Source organism: Theropithecus gelada, chromosome 8 (genome assembly GCF_003255815.1).
Source record: "Theropithecus gelada isolate Dixy chromosome 8, Tgel_1.0, whole genome shotgun sequence".
Taxonomy (NCBI): domain Eukaryota; kingdom Metazoa; phylum Chordata; class Mammalia; order Primates; family Cercopithecidae; genus Theropithecus; species Theropithecus gelada.
In genome coordinates, this window is record NC_037676.1 from 8618135 (window position 1) to 8633231 (window position 15097).

A 15097-nucleotide genomic window follows, 5' to 3' on the forward strand; every position below is an offset into this window, starting at 1 on the left:
AGAGACTAGGTTTCATCATGTTGACCAGGCTGGTCTCGAACTCCTGACCTCAAATGATCTGCCCGCCTCGGCTTCCCAAAGTGCTGGGATTACAGATGTGAGCCACCACACCTGGCCTCTTATCCATATTTGTATGTCAACTTGAGCATCTTTAAGAAGACATCTCTGAATAAGGAGTGTATATAGAGTAGAGAAAATGGCTTAATGAGTCACCTCTAGAATCCTATCGAGGGCTAAGATTTCCAGCTGGTCCTCTCCAGGAAAAAGGGATGGGGTGCCCCTGGGATTCCTGTCACCAAGGAATGCTGATGCCTTTTATTATTATGCTATACCAGACATGTGTTCAGGAGTCCTGATCCTTGTGTATTGCTAGTTCAATGGTCGTTGTGACTTCGGACCTGTTATTGATCCCTGTATTAATTTCTTCTTTTACCCTTCCACATACCCAGCTGTCACCTCAGAACACAGCCTGTGTGTTCATTTGAACTTCTCCACACTGGGCTGAATGTATACAAGACATCAGTGTTCTCATTCCTCCCAGCTGACAAAATCAGGTTCCACGTCAGGTTTTCACACCTGGAAATCAAGTCTTAGTGTATTGGGCGGTAAGATGTTACGATGAGGTGCAGCTGTCTAGAGTGAGCCTCTTTATTTCTTTCTGGCACGTTACCTTATACTTAACAGCGTGTCGGGAACCAGGTCTGGAGTGGCTGCTGGTGGGCCTGACATATCTCCACACCATGAACCTCACTGGCAATTTCTCCTTCTAGTTTACAAACCAACAGGTCGCCTGTCAGTCACATAAGCCTCTTTCCACCAGATCCCTGGATAGGAATTGTTCACATAGAAACTGGGAATACAAATACAGATGGGAAAGGTGCTTGTGTGGATTGGTTGGTCACTAACAAACTGTTTTGGCAGATACATTCTACTCTGTATGGTAAAACACACCCATTTGCAGCAACGGTATGGAAGTTCTATCATGGATAAATAAATCAGATTATTCCTGCCCTGTTTTTCCTCCAGCACATAGATGCAGTTGAATCTTCTAATGGAGCCTCAGAATGAAATAGGAAGGAATATAAAGAAATATTTAGGACTGCGACTCTATGCAGGACTGAAGAAGTGCGTGAGCAGATTTAGAGTATTTGTATCCATGCTTCTTCCATTTTAAGGATCCACCCAGTTTCCCCACAGGAGCTCAAGGAATATTTATTGCTGTCAAACATCTTTTGCTGCTCAATATTTTAAGGATAGTGAACTAGGTAAAGGAAGGGGTAGGAACTTAGGGCTTAGCATTTTAACACATACCCTCCAAGCAGTTCTAATGCAATGTAAGTTTGCAGAATGATTTCCAAGAATGAGGGGTTTATTGTCTCCTATGCACCTCTTTCCATGGCAAGAGAATTTTAGTCCATAGTTTCAGAACAAGGTTATGAAACTCACATATTATAAATCCCCCTTCACCAGCCATGGTGAAACTCAGAGAATATTTGGTTCTCTGCCTTCAAGGAGAAGGGTGTGGTTGGATCCTGTTGTTACTGCACCGATAAATAAATCTCTGCCAGTGAACTTTTAAGAGAGGCGGAGCCAAAGAGAAGATGAAAATGATAAGAGGAGAAAGAGAAGAAGGAGGAGAAAGAGAAGGAAGAGAGGGATGGAAGAAGAGGAGGAGAAGGAGGAGGAACAGAAGGAGAAGGAGAGGACAAGGAGGTGGAGGAGGAGAAGAAGGAAGAGGAGGAGAAAGAAAGGACATGGAGTAGAAGAGGGGAGGAGGAGGAGAAATGGTGGCATCAGCTCAATCTGGCCTTTGGCATCCTGGGCCATTTGGTTTCTCTCGGGCATCCTAGTGGGAGATGGTCAAAGTGGCTTTTTTTCCACTCATTTCTCCTAAGTGGCTTTCTCTGCTTTGACAACAAACACAGTTTGAAATTATTTTTGGACAGTCTCCTAAGAGCGACATAAGCACAAACATAAACACAAAAATATCGTTAGTGTTCCAGCCCGGGACTGTCCATCTCCTTATGAAAGTGCGGCATGGGGGAGCTGAATCCATCTCTTATGCTCAGTGTAAGAATGGGACAATGTGGGTATCTTCCAGGTTATACAGATAATCACATTTTCAAGTTAATTAGGTTTTCTCACATTAGGTAATTCCTGCTATTTTAGAGATTTGGTTACAATTGTATTTCAGATGCAGTGCCCTGTGGGATCTTAAAAATACTTGCCCGAACTTCACACATGGCTTTTTGTTTGTTTTTGCTTTTTTGATTCAAAAGAACTCAAGACTTTCTTCTGTAAACTCAGGGTTGTTTTAAGAAGCAGAGAACATTATTCTACGGCACTAAAAGGGAACACTGTAAGCCTTGATTCTGCCCTCTGCCTTCCTTTTTTGAATAGAGAAGAAATAAAACACACAGTTTGGGTACAGGGTTTGCCTTCAGCTTCTGGGACTCATGATGTGCAGAGGCTGCCCGAGATTCATTTGCACAGTGCTTTTCTGAGCCAGAAATATCTGGAGAGACTGTGGCCTCTGGAACAGCTGCCTCATTCACTGGTGGGGTGGGTCAAAGCATGAGGTAATCAGAGTTCTTTCTCTTCCTCTGCACCTGCAAAAGCACATCGCTAATTCCCTCGCAGACGCCAACAGGCATTCAGGCTAACGCCTTTCAGAGGAACCAGAGCGTGTCCCGCACGCCACAGAAGACTGCCTCCCCACGGGTCTGTTTCTAAAGGGAGAAGAGGCCTAAATCAGAGGCTGGCTTGATTTGCATTTCTATTAGGTGTTGATGGAATAATTTTCATTTTTAGTTGCGTTCTACATAGAGCCAAATTATTTTAGGCACACATATTAAAGCACTAATGCACGTAGGTGTGTATGTGTGTTGGGGGGTGAGTAATTACCGTGCCACAGACTGTTCTAAACCACCAAACTTGAGTAAAAATATTTAAACGAACCTTAGCCAGTTCTATTTGACCATTATTAGAACGTAAAAACTTAACCAAGGAAACTAATTTTCAGAATTTACATTGAAAAAACGTTATTAGGAAATAGGGGAAATTAGCCTCGTGTGAAAAATTGCTATCGTGGTCTACCAGTTGTTGACACCTCTTGAAGAAGAGTGGCCCAAAGCGGTTAGTAGAATTCATCCTGAGAGTGGAATTTCGTGAGCCTCAGCCATCATGTTGTCAGTTTCTGAATTTTCTAAAATGATGAGGAATTCGCCTTCATTTCTGATCTGTTTTGTCTGTTATTTCTAGCTATTTCTAAATGGTGTCTGAAATGTTTTATTTTCTAGTGGTGAACTGTTCCGATCCAGGCTTTGTGGAAAATGCCATTCGTCACGGGCAACAGAACTTCCCTGAGAGTTTTGAGTATGGAATGAGTGTCCTGTACCATTGCAAGAAGGGATTTTACTTGCTGGGATCTTCAGCCTTGACCTGTATGGCAAATGGCTTATGGGACCGGTCTCTGCCCAAGTGTTTGGGTAAGTCAGGGTTATTCCCGATTTCTGTGCACAGACCCCTGTAAGGGTACCATCAGCAGAAAATTCTGCAAGTATATTTTAAAGGCACTGAATTTTAATTCCCTCTGCTGTCTCCCATCACTGAATTTTAATTCCCTCTGCTCTCTCCCATCACTGAATTTTAATTCCCTCTGCTCTCTCCCATCACCAATTGTAGGAGTTTGTATGATAGCTGTAGATAGACTGGCCAGAAATCACCAAATACAACTTAAGCAAATTCAAGGGGCCGGGGGACGCTGGTATGCTCAGGAGAAATGACACAGGTAATTGGATACCACTTGGACAATGATGCTTTTATCTCCTTCTCTCATGGCTTGCCTTCAGCCTCAGCCTACCAGGTAGGCCTGGCCCACACAGCTCAGACACGGTGGCCAGGACCTCCCCACTAGGCATCTCCCAACCTTACTGTCACTCAGCTCAGGTGGGCGAAGGGCTCTGGTGTGGAGTTTCTGTCTGTTGACCTGGCATCTATAGCCAAAGAGGGGAGTGCTGTGAGACCTGATTGGGTTTTGTGAGCATTCCTGGTACAGTCCAAGGTGACTACAGTAAAAACCTCATATCCTTGGGGTATATACCAAGTAGTGGGATTGCTGGTCAAATGGTATTTCTTATTCTAGGTCTTTGAGGAATCGCTACACCGTCTTCCTAAATGGTTCAACTAATTTACATTCCCACCAACAGTGTAAAAGCATTCCTGTTTCTCCACAGCCTCACCAGCATCTGTTGTTTCTTGACTTAATGATAGCCCTTCTAACTGGCATGAAATGGTATCTCATTGTAGTTTTGATTTGCATTTCTCTAATGATCAGTGATGTTGAGCTTTTTTTCATGTTGTTTATTGGCCACATAAATGTCTTCTTTTGAGAAGTGTCTGTTCATGTCCTTTACTCACTTTCTAGTGGGGTTGTTTTTTTCTTGTAAATTTGTTTAAGTTCCTTGTAGATTCTGGACATTAGACCTTTGTCAGATGGATGGATTGCACAGTTGTCACCCATTCTGTTGGTTGTCTGTTCACTCTGATGATAATTCTGTAGGTTCTCTGTTCACTCTGATTATAGTTTTTATTTTCTGTGCAGAAGCTCCTGAGTTTAATTAGATCCCATGATACATGCATGCGTATGTTCACTGCAGCACTATTCACGATAACAAGACATGGAATCAACCCAAGTGCCCATCAGTAAAATACTGAATAAAGAAAATGTGGTACATGCACACCATGGAATATGATGCAGCCATTAAAAAAATGAGATTATGTCCTTTGCAGGGACATGGATGGAGCTGGGAAGCTTAACCTCTGCAAACGAATGCAGGAACAGAAAACCAAACACCACAAATTCTCACTTACAAGTAGGAGCTGAACAATGAGAACACATTGACACCGAAGGGGAACAACACTCACTGGGGCCTGTAGGGGGCAGTGGAGGGACAGCATCAGGATAAATAGCTAATGCATGTGGGGCTTAATACTTAGGTGATGGATTGATAGGTACAGCCAACCACCATCGCACACGTTTCCCTACATAACAAACCTGCACATCCTGCACACGCATCCCAGAACTTAAAATAAAAAATAAATAAATGAATAAAGTTGTTAAATCTTGTTTTTCTTTTCTTTTTTTTTTTTTTTTTTAAAAAAAGCTCATATCCCGATAGTAATTGGCTTGTGAATTGAGTCCTTAAATCAGGGGAAGGGATATGGCTCCAGAAAATGAATGTGCTCTTCTGGGCAGAGAAAATTATAGATGATCCCTATGGCCCCTCTTAAAAGCTTGTTATCAGTGTATTATAGACCATGAAGATAAGCAAAAATACATCATTTTAACCAAATAGCCAAAGTCTTCTTTTCTTTTCACTTGAAAAATCAGATTGGCTGTTAAAGAGAATCGTGTTTTAAGATCATAGTCTGAAGATTTAGGAAAAAGTGTCACTCTCTTTAGTCTTTTTGAAATTAGAAGGAAAGCAATACTTAAAATCAAAATCCGATCTTTGTCCTATGCATTTTGCATCCATAAAGAAAGTGGAGGCCAGGTGCAGTGATTCACTCCTGTACTCCCAGCACTTTGAGAGGCCAAGGAAGGTGGATCTCTTGAGGCCAGGAGTTCTAGATCAACTTGGACAACCTAGCCAGACTCCATCTCTATAAAAAGTAAAAAAATTAAAAACTAGTGGGGCATGGTGGCACATGCCTATAGTCCCAGCACATTGGGAGGCTAAGGTAGGAAGATCACTCAAGGCCAGGAGTTATGATTGCATCACTGCACTCCGCCTGGCTAACAGGCAAGACCCCATCTCTTAAAAAAAAAAAAAAAAAAAAAAAAAAAAAACGAGGAAGGAAACGGCAATTACATTATCAGTCGGGTCTACCACACACACACTAAAGGTAATAATGCCTCTTGTCTTTTCAGTTATAGCATTGTGAAGTGTATTTTGAGAATGGGTTAGTGTTGAAGATTTTTTTTTTCTCCAAGTGAGTTTCCCTCACATTCCTCTAATCTACACAGAAACTCGTCTCAAATTCTGACTTTAACAATACAATTAATTTCTGTGGAGAAAGACAGTAATAACTTTCAAAACAATTCTCAGCCTTATGTAACAAGATTGCATCTATAAATGTGTTACAATCTTCATCAAATTATGTCTGCGTTCTCTTCTTCCTTTTGCTTTCACACATGGGAATTTTCATAGAAGTTGGTTTAGTTCTGTTTTTGTCTTTCCCAGAACATTTCTTTCATGTCTCCCCTGGCTTGTGTGAGACTTCCATTTGTTTTTGTACCGATGCTGATGTGCTTCAGATCTTCAGGAGCTGGGGTTTAGCTGGCTCTCCTTCTCCTAGCTGGCCAGTTCCCTCGGCTTGGTGTCATTCACAATTGGAATTGCTGTGACTTTGGGAATCGAAAGATCTTGGGGGAGCCTTTGCTTTTCCGTGCTCTAGAGCAGCTGAGCTCTGTGTCTGATTTTGCTGTGATATTGTTTCACTGAAGGTTAACATTTAAATAAAATATAAATTTCATTTCAACTGGAAATGGTCATTGATCCAGCATTTCACTGTTTCAGGTCTAACTGGCTTCTTTTAAGGACTCTATGTGGATAAAATCTAGTTCTCCAGTGAATCAATGTCCATGCAAGACAGAAAGTGAGGGCTGATGTGACTCGGGGGATGGCGGTGGCTTCCAGGCATTCAAATCTCCCCCTCTGGTTGATAACCCTTCTGGGTGTCTCGTTACCAAATGGAATTCCTCTAGGATACTGAAGTGGTCACCTTTGAGTGATTCCTTGGTAGTCTCAATTCAGTTAGTTCTTTTTGCATATAGATAAAAACTTGTCTATTGCTAGCCCTCATTTGATACTGTACAGTAAAGGAAAAATAAATCTTCACTGTCCTATATTAATCTGGATTACAGAATTTGCCTTTTTGAAGGATATTTATAAATAGAGTTTGGGCCTGATTTGGTATAATTGTAAGGAAATGAATAGAAATACTGAGAGGATTTTACGCAACAATTTGAGGAATACATTAATCAATAATTTAGTAGTAGTATTTTACTTATCCGTCTTAGACTGCCCCTTATTCAAAGAGAAATGGTTAGAATGGTTTTCTTAGACTTGTGAACTTGAAGAGTAAGCAGATTTGACAAAATTATGTCCCCAAGCAAAGCATATGATTGTCATATTAACTGAAAAAATTGTGGAAATAGTTTTAATGGATCCGTGTTACTTTCTCAAATTTCCCATAATACTGTTCATTTGGAATATAGTTAAGGGTCGATGGAAAAATGTAGGCAGTATGGCTATCTCCTTGAAAATCCACATGTCAATTTCCACCATAAGCAAAGCTACCTTAACAAAACAAAACAAAAACATCATCAACAGAACTTCTCCTTTTCGGTAAATAAATTAGGGGAGGAAGCATCATCTGAAAATTGGTATTCATCACAAATTACATAAGGGAACTGTAGGGCTATACCAGAATATTTAGGTGTTTTTCTTTAATAGATGTTGTCGATACGGGTGTTTCTATGGGAGATCTGCCAGTACAAAGTGGTTTAACTGGAAGGATGTACTCATTTGTTTTATTTTCTCTTTTTTCTTAAGCTATATCATGCGGACACCCAGGGGTCCCTGCCAATGCCATCCTGACTGGAGAGCTGTTTACATACGGCGCCACCGTGCGCTACTCATGCAGAGGGAGCCAGAGTCTCATAGGCAATGACACGAGAGTGTGCCAGGAAGACAGTCACTGGAGCGGGGCACTGCCCCACTGCACAGGTAAGGGGCCTACAGGTGAACTGACAGAATTACAGGCGTCAAATAACCTTTCCAATAATGATTTCAGATAACGATGATTTACAGTTATTTCAAATGCCCTATAATTATGCATCTCTTTGAAATGATTATCATTCCATTTCTAGCCAAATACAACTCTCTTATAGATATTGTCTTCATCTTCGCCATAATCGTTAGACACCATCACTTTAAATGCTCTCCTCCAGGATTCTCGGGAGTGTCTGGATCTTATTTGCAAGGAAGCTGGCCGGCCCTGCCTCCGTGTGTCCCTGTTTGCTCTTTATTCTTTTTTATGTGTTTAATTTTCCCCACCTCTATCATCATTAACCACATGTGTCCTCTTTGAAAAAAAATTATCTTTACTTTTTTCATGAATGTTTCTTAAACAATTAAAATTCAGCGAACCAGCAACTCTCTGGATACAATTCTGAAGAATTAAACCTCTCATTTGCCTTTTTTTTTTTTTACGTTCCCAGTTTACCTAAAGCCCCGTTTTCCTTTTGCTCTCTGTACCTACCTTTTCAGTGAAGACTTGATACATTTACCATTCCCAGCATTTTCCTCCTTCCCGAGGAAATGTCATTTATTCATTTGAATAGGCTATTGTGAATTTAGTAACACAGGAGCAACATCCTAAATTCTTTCATTTTTAGGGCTGTCACAAAGAAATCATTTCTTACAAGATTGCCAGAATGTTGTGTAACCATAACTCATGTCAAACACAAATTTCAACAACTTTTCATTATCTGTAAATGTAACAACTCTGCTTAAAACAAGGTCTAACACAATTATGCATTGTCATATGTGTTTATTTTCAATAGGAAATAATCCTGGATTCTGTGGTGATCCGGGAACCCCAGCACATGGGTCTCGGCTTGGGGATGAATTTAAGACAAAGAGTCTTCTCCGCTTCTCCTGTGAAATGGGGCACCAGCTGAGGGGCTCCCCTGAACGCACGTGTTTGCTCAATGGGTCATGGTCAGGACTGCAGCCGGTGTGCGAGGGTGAGTAGCCACAAGCCTTAAGGTCTACCTTGAAAGTTAAAACCACAGAATTCATTCTAAAATGGCTGGCAAAATTCTACAAAACTTATAGGGATTTGTACTATTTATACAGTTAAATCTTTCCCCCCCAATATTTGTGAAAGCATCATCAGAAATCATGACTGGGTGCGTGAAAGTATTCCAAGTGTCCACAGGTCCCATCACACAGATGCTTGTTGTTTGAAAGTTCATAACACGAAAGCTTCTAACCTTCTCCCAGTGATAATCTGTATGTGGTGTTGTCAGCGTTTTCTAGATCCTGGCGGTGAGTGGGTGGGGTTCCAGAGCAGCGAGTAGGACCAGTGCAGATCACTGATGGGAATTTCTGCAGGCTGGGAGCAGGCTTCATTCACACGTCATTTCCAATCTATTGGTGGTCCATGTGTGGAGCACTGTATTTCACAGGAATCTGGGGTTATATTCTATGAACTATTTTGGAGTGGGTCTACTTGATTCTAATGTTTGAGAGGCATCGTAGGAAGTGGTGGTATGCTCCAGTAATGACAATAAGAATTGCCACAGACACGTTATAGACACCGCACTGTGTATCAGAAATGTAGCCTCAAGCAAATGTAAACTGAGAGGTGATGGTAACCATGTATTCGGTGTTCAAAACCCGATTTAGAATTCAGACAGATAGGACTGTAAATGTTAGGAATTCTTTACAAGCAAACTTCTCAATTACATTTTGAGTCTGAAAAGTTTATACAAATTAATTCCATATGTATTTTTGTATGTATGAAACACTTTCCATATAACTTGACCAACTTGAGTAAGCTCACATACACACTATCATTATGAGAAATTAACTCAAGTTTCCTTAATCTTCATTTTTTGTACTTGACTATCCTGTCTCCACTTCTGCCTTTATTGTATTATACATGCTATATAGATAAATAGAAATAAAATATGTATATGATCTATTTATATTATAAACCTATGTAGCATTAATTTCATATATAAAATAATGCTACATATGAATATATGAATAATTGTGCATATATTTACATTTATATATTATATTTGCCCATGCATAGTGTATATATTTATTCTCAAAGACTATTTTCGACTATATATGTGTATATATATATATAATATAGGCATACACATATGTGCAAACAAACATGATAATCCAAGATAATTTTTTACTCTGAATTGCCTCTTCAAAATCAAAGTAGTGTAAATCTTAAGACTAGGCCCTACAAAAGTTGTCTTAGGTCAAATACCACTGATTAGTAGTGAGAAATGGTTACCCGTAGTCATGAATTGCAGGATCATACTTTTGTTATTGACTAAAGTATGACACTATATATTGATGTACATTTTTTAATCAAATGCAGATTTTTTCAGTTCCCTCTCATCTTGTAGAGATTTCAGTATTAAAATTTGCACATGAGGGCAGTTTTCTCACCAGAGAAAAAACCAGAGTGTTTTCTACTCTGTCATATAGTACTTCAGGTGTGCAATCCTATGGGATAAACCATTATCAGCAATATTTTAACAAGGAGATCTTCTATGTTTCCTGATATGAGGCACTGAAAAGAGACATTGTCATGTCTTTGGTATTGCCACTGAAATGCATAACCTGAATCGAATCCTGAAGCAGCAGCAATAAAAACCCCCAAAACCCTAAGGGCATGCAACAAATCAGCTTGCCTGTGCTCCTGAAGAAACGTCAAGTTCAGAAAAGACACATTCTGAGCGCTTCTTTCAGAAGTAAGAGACTTGATACATGCAATGTGTGGTCTTGGATTGGGTCCTACACTGAGCAAAACAGAGTTATGAGAGGCGTTACTGAAACAGTAGAATCTGACCCTGAGATGATCTAGGTGGTGAACTAACACAGGACCTTAAGGCAACTATTAAAAATATGTTCAAGAGCTTGAAGTAAATTAGATTATGGACGTGTATGAGACAACATTGCATCAAAGTTACATTTCACGCTTTTAATAATTGTATTATGGTTATGTAAAGAGAATGCCTTTGTTCTTAGGAAATACATACTGATACATTTAACTCTAAAGAGTCATCATGTCTGTAACTTACACTCAAATACTTTAGAAAATACATATTTAGAGAGAAAGAGAGAGAAAAAGTGAGCAACATGTAAACAGTTGGTGAATCTGACTAAAAGGTGTGTAAGAGTGGCTTATGATATTTTTGTGAAGTTTGTTTAATCCTGTAATTATAACAAAGTGTGGTGTTACAAAAATGTTGCCAATAAATTAAAACAATTTCCATAGTAAAATTTCAACGTTTCTATTAAATCACATTTGACAGTAGCTTCACGTATCTGTAGCGTTTATCATTCAGGACTTTTGAAAAGCACCACGGTTTGTGAGTTGTGACATTTTGTCTTTAGACCTGATTCTTTGTAGTGATCACAACGTCTTGGTTCTGGGTCTTAATTCTCTTTTGTTTGAGAAAAGAGAGGCTGAAAGATCAATCATCGGTAGTATTTTAATTGAAATTTAAAATATTTCCTCAATAGTTACAAAGAGGGCTGGATGTCAATAAGTGAATGCTGGAATAATTATTCAGACTTTATAGATAGAATCTGATGCTGATGAAAACCAGAACTGTCCTTCTGTTGTCAAGAGTACTCAATGCAATCATTGAGCCGAAACCCTGGTTTGCAGGCTGAACTTGGTGTGTGAAGAGCAGAGACTCTGATACTCCCAGAAAGTGGAATATAAAATATTCTATCAAAGACGACCATTCACCTGAGACTGTACATTCAATATCATGTTTACTTCCAGTATTTCAGTTTTGAAATCTTAAAAGACGAACAAAATTATGACAGTTGAGGGTGAGCAATGTCTTTCCTTAGAAATCTCCCATCTTTGGGGCTATGAAGGCACAGTATGAGTTCTAGTCCAGCAAAGCACACATCAATCAATTTATTTGAATGAGAGCTTAATTGTGTTTCACTTCCCAATCCATCTAACTCAGGCAGTGCGAAGTATTTTTAAAATTGTATTTTGCTTTCTAAAGTTAGAAATGTATACTTCTATGAAAAAACTTGGAAACTTAGCCCTTAAAAGCTGCATACGCAAATAAGTTATAAAATGTTGCAATGCTGAAAATATTTCTCAAATATGCCATGCTCCACAAAACTCACTGCTTCTAAAACTGCATTATATGATACAGACATCATGGGAAGCTGAATAAGCCCACTGCGATATATGTTACAACCAATAAGGCAACAAATTATGTATAAAAATCATAAAATCAGTGACTGAGCACACACACACACCAGCAAAAATTTGAAATACATTTTGGAGAATCTGTAGCTTTTCATTTTGTTCCTTGTTTGTTATCATAGGTCCAAATCACTGAAGTGTGAGTTACTCTCAATGAAAAAGGATGTAACTAGTGGTTGCATGTCCAGGAAGCATAGCTTCTATGACTAGCTATGACTTGGCTAATCCCCTAGTTAAGATTATTTCAAACCTGATGAAATTATGTCCTCTAAACCTGTCAAAAAGTTAGATACAAAAAGTTAGATAAATAGAATACATTGTAAAAAGGAGGAGGAAATTGTAATTCAAAATGAAACATCTTTTAAAATTATTCAACTCAAAGAATTTATATTGCAGATATATTTCCTTTACATTAAATCAAATTGGCTTTTGTTAGCCATCTAGTCTTTTAATCATAGGTTCAAACTTAACATTTCGAATTGATCTATCTCATGAAGTTACATTGTATAACTAAAATATTTAGTTTAAGCTGTATTAGGGAACTCTCTCTTTCAGATGAAATTATGATAAAGCTACATTTTACTCAAGAAGAAAGTGATGATGATGAAAATAACAATAGCATAAGCTACAAGCTAACTCGTTGTGACCACTAATACATCAGATCTCACACTAGGCATTTTACATATATCGTGGGTAATTTTGTAACAGCCGGGAATAAGTATTTTTGTAATACTCATTTTATGGTTAAAGGCACTACATCTAAGGAATTTAAATTGATTGCTCAGGTTTATTTAACTTGCATGAGCAAATATTCACATCTATTTAACTCAATTTAACAGCAATTTTTTCTCATGTAAAATGAACAGTACTATTTGTAAACAAAAAAAAAAGTATATTTAAAATAAGCTTAATGTTATTATATACTGAGTTAAAGAAAATTATGTTTTAGCTGAAGAAGTCACATTAACAAAATGTACTTTTTATAAAGTGTATTTCAAAAGAAAATAAACTCAGGAAAGAGAAAATATGGCAAAGTTTAAACTTACAGGTTAATTTATTTTTCTTCTTCCAGTTTATTTTTTCCTCTTCTAATTTATTTTCCTTTTGTCTCCTTGAAATTTAATCTATTGTTTTGTTTTAGTCTTAATCCTCTCTTATAATTTTACATAATTGCATCGATATAAAAGCAGATATGTTGACATTGCCTTCTAGACATTTTCGTAGTTATAACCATGAGTGAAAGTGGTTTTTGTCAGCCAGAAAAACAGAAAGAAAAAAACTCATCATGAATTTTACTTTACATAGTACAATATTTGAGGGGACTTTCCCAATATTAGGACAGCATTATGACGGTACTCATTCATTGACAATATTAGCAAACTAACTAACACTTTAGATTGCTTACAAACCGAATTGAATATTTTTCATCAGTTATTTGATTCATTTGGGTATTGGTTCTACATAGGTGGCTTTTGAAGATTTGGACATACAACTGAATAGCAAATATAATTAGAATACAATGTAACAATAACATCAGTGTCCTCTTTTGGTTTGTTAAACTATGAATTGGACCAAACGCAATCCCTTTCTGTGACAGGCTTTCCGTAAGCACATCTACACAGTACCTGTTGCACAGTAAGTGATGAATATATGTTTGTTGAATGAACAATATATATATATGTTGGATAGTCTGACCCTTAATTATTGCAATATGAAATTTTAATATATAATATAGTTATCATAAAACTTTCAAGTTTTAGGGAGCCTTAAATACTATCTACTTCTGGATTGGTAAATATATCCCAATTCATATGCCAACCAGGAAACTACTAATAGGTCTGTGTTAGAAAGGGTTGGAAGTCACACCATGAGCCATCAGAGAAGAGGGCCATGATTGAATACTTCCATCTGCCATTGGCACAGGACCAGGAAGCACCAGCATGTGCACTTTGTATTATTTTTTCAAACAAAATCCAGTTCAACCTGAGCGCAAGTGCATTCTTTCTACGTAATAAGAAGGGTAGTCCCTCGACTCCCAGTACAGTGACTTCTCTGTGCCGAGCAAATTTTGCAGGATGTTTTCTTCCATGTTTTTTAAGAAAAATACATCTTTGTTCTCCAGGCCAGATTTGAAATTGGATCAATTAAATGTGCCAAAGTGTTTTTAAATATTTTGATCAGCTCAGAGGCAGTCTCATGATATATATTCTTGTTATTAAAACCAGCCAAGGGTCACATCCTTTATTTACCTGCCTATTGTATATTATTGCAACAGTGCTAAGGAGAAAATGTAGCAACCTTTCTGGTAAATAGGCTCCACTAAAAAAGGCAAAAAAAATTATAGATTGAAATGTTCACCCTGAAGGATACCCAGCAGCAGCCGAGCTTGCTTTTGTTTACTGACCAAAAGAGCATAAAAAATAGTCAGAGTGTAGACCTGTTGCTCTGACCATCGTTAATTGAGGTCTTATTGCCTGTACGTGGCATTAGGAGCCTTTTGAGAGAAATGTAAAGTTGAATCATGTCAAAGCCAATTAACGCAGCTGCTATTAGATCTGGTAATATTGAGGACATCATTTTACAAAGCAGTTCAAGTGCAGCCGTTCAAATTTCCGAGGCATTCTTTATTTTCCAAAGTGAATTCTCCTGGAGATGTAAAATAGGACCTGAATTGCCTAGATTTTAAAAACACAGTGATTACATAAAGGAAGATGCTTCTGTGTTGCTAATATCGTAGATATTCTTTTTTAAAAATCAGACCAATTCTGTCATGACATTAAAAACATTCAATCCTCAAATAGCAAGGCTATTAAAAGCATTCAATCCCTGAATAACAAGGCCTTGAACTTTTGGTGCTTTAACTCGTGTTTTAATTTGTTTAGAAGTAATTCACTTTAGAAAAGATGAATTGAAAGGTTATTTTTATATTTGTAGCTAATGAATAAAATAAACATGTGAGTCATAGTAAGACATATGTTAAGGAACTTCCATAGGATTATGTGCTGTGGGTTTGTAATAAATGTGTAGTCTATTGCATGGA

At 38.1% G+C, this 15097-nt stretch overlaps 1 protein-coding gene across 1 annotated transcript in view; it reads left to right on the forward strand.

The window, feature by feature from the left end:
- Positions 1–15097, forward strand: part of CSMD1 (CUB and Sushi multiple domains 1) — a 2061182-nt gene that overhangs the window by 2018523 nt on the left and 27562 nt on the right. The window contains exons 54-56 of the mRNA XM_025393463.1: positions 3300–3488; positions 7620–7793; positions 8633–8815. Of these exons, the coding sequence (XP_025249248.1) occupies positions 3300–3488; positions 7620–7793; positions 8633–8815 (546 nt within the window). The remainder of the gene's footprint in view (positions 1–3299; positions 3489–7619; positions 7794–8632; positions 8816–15097) is intronic.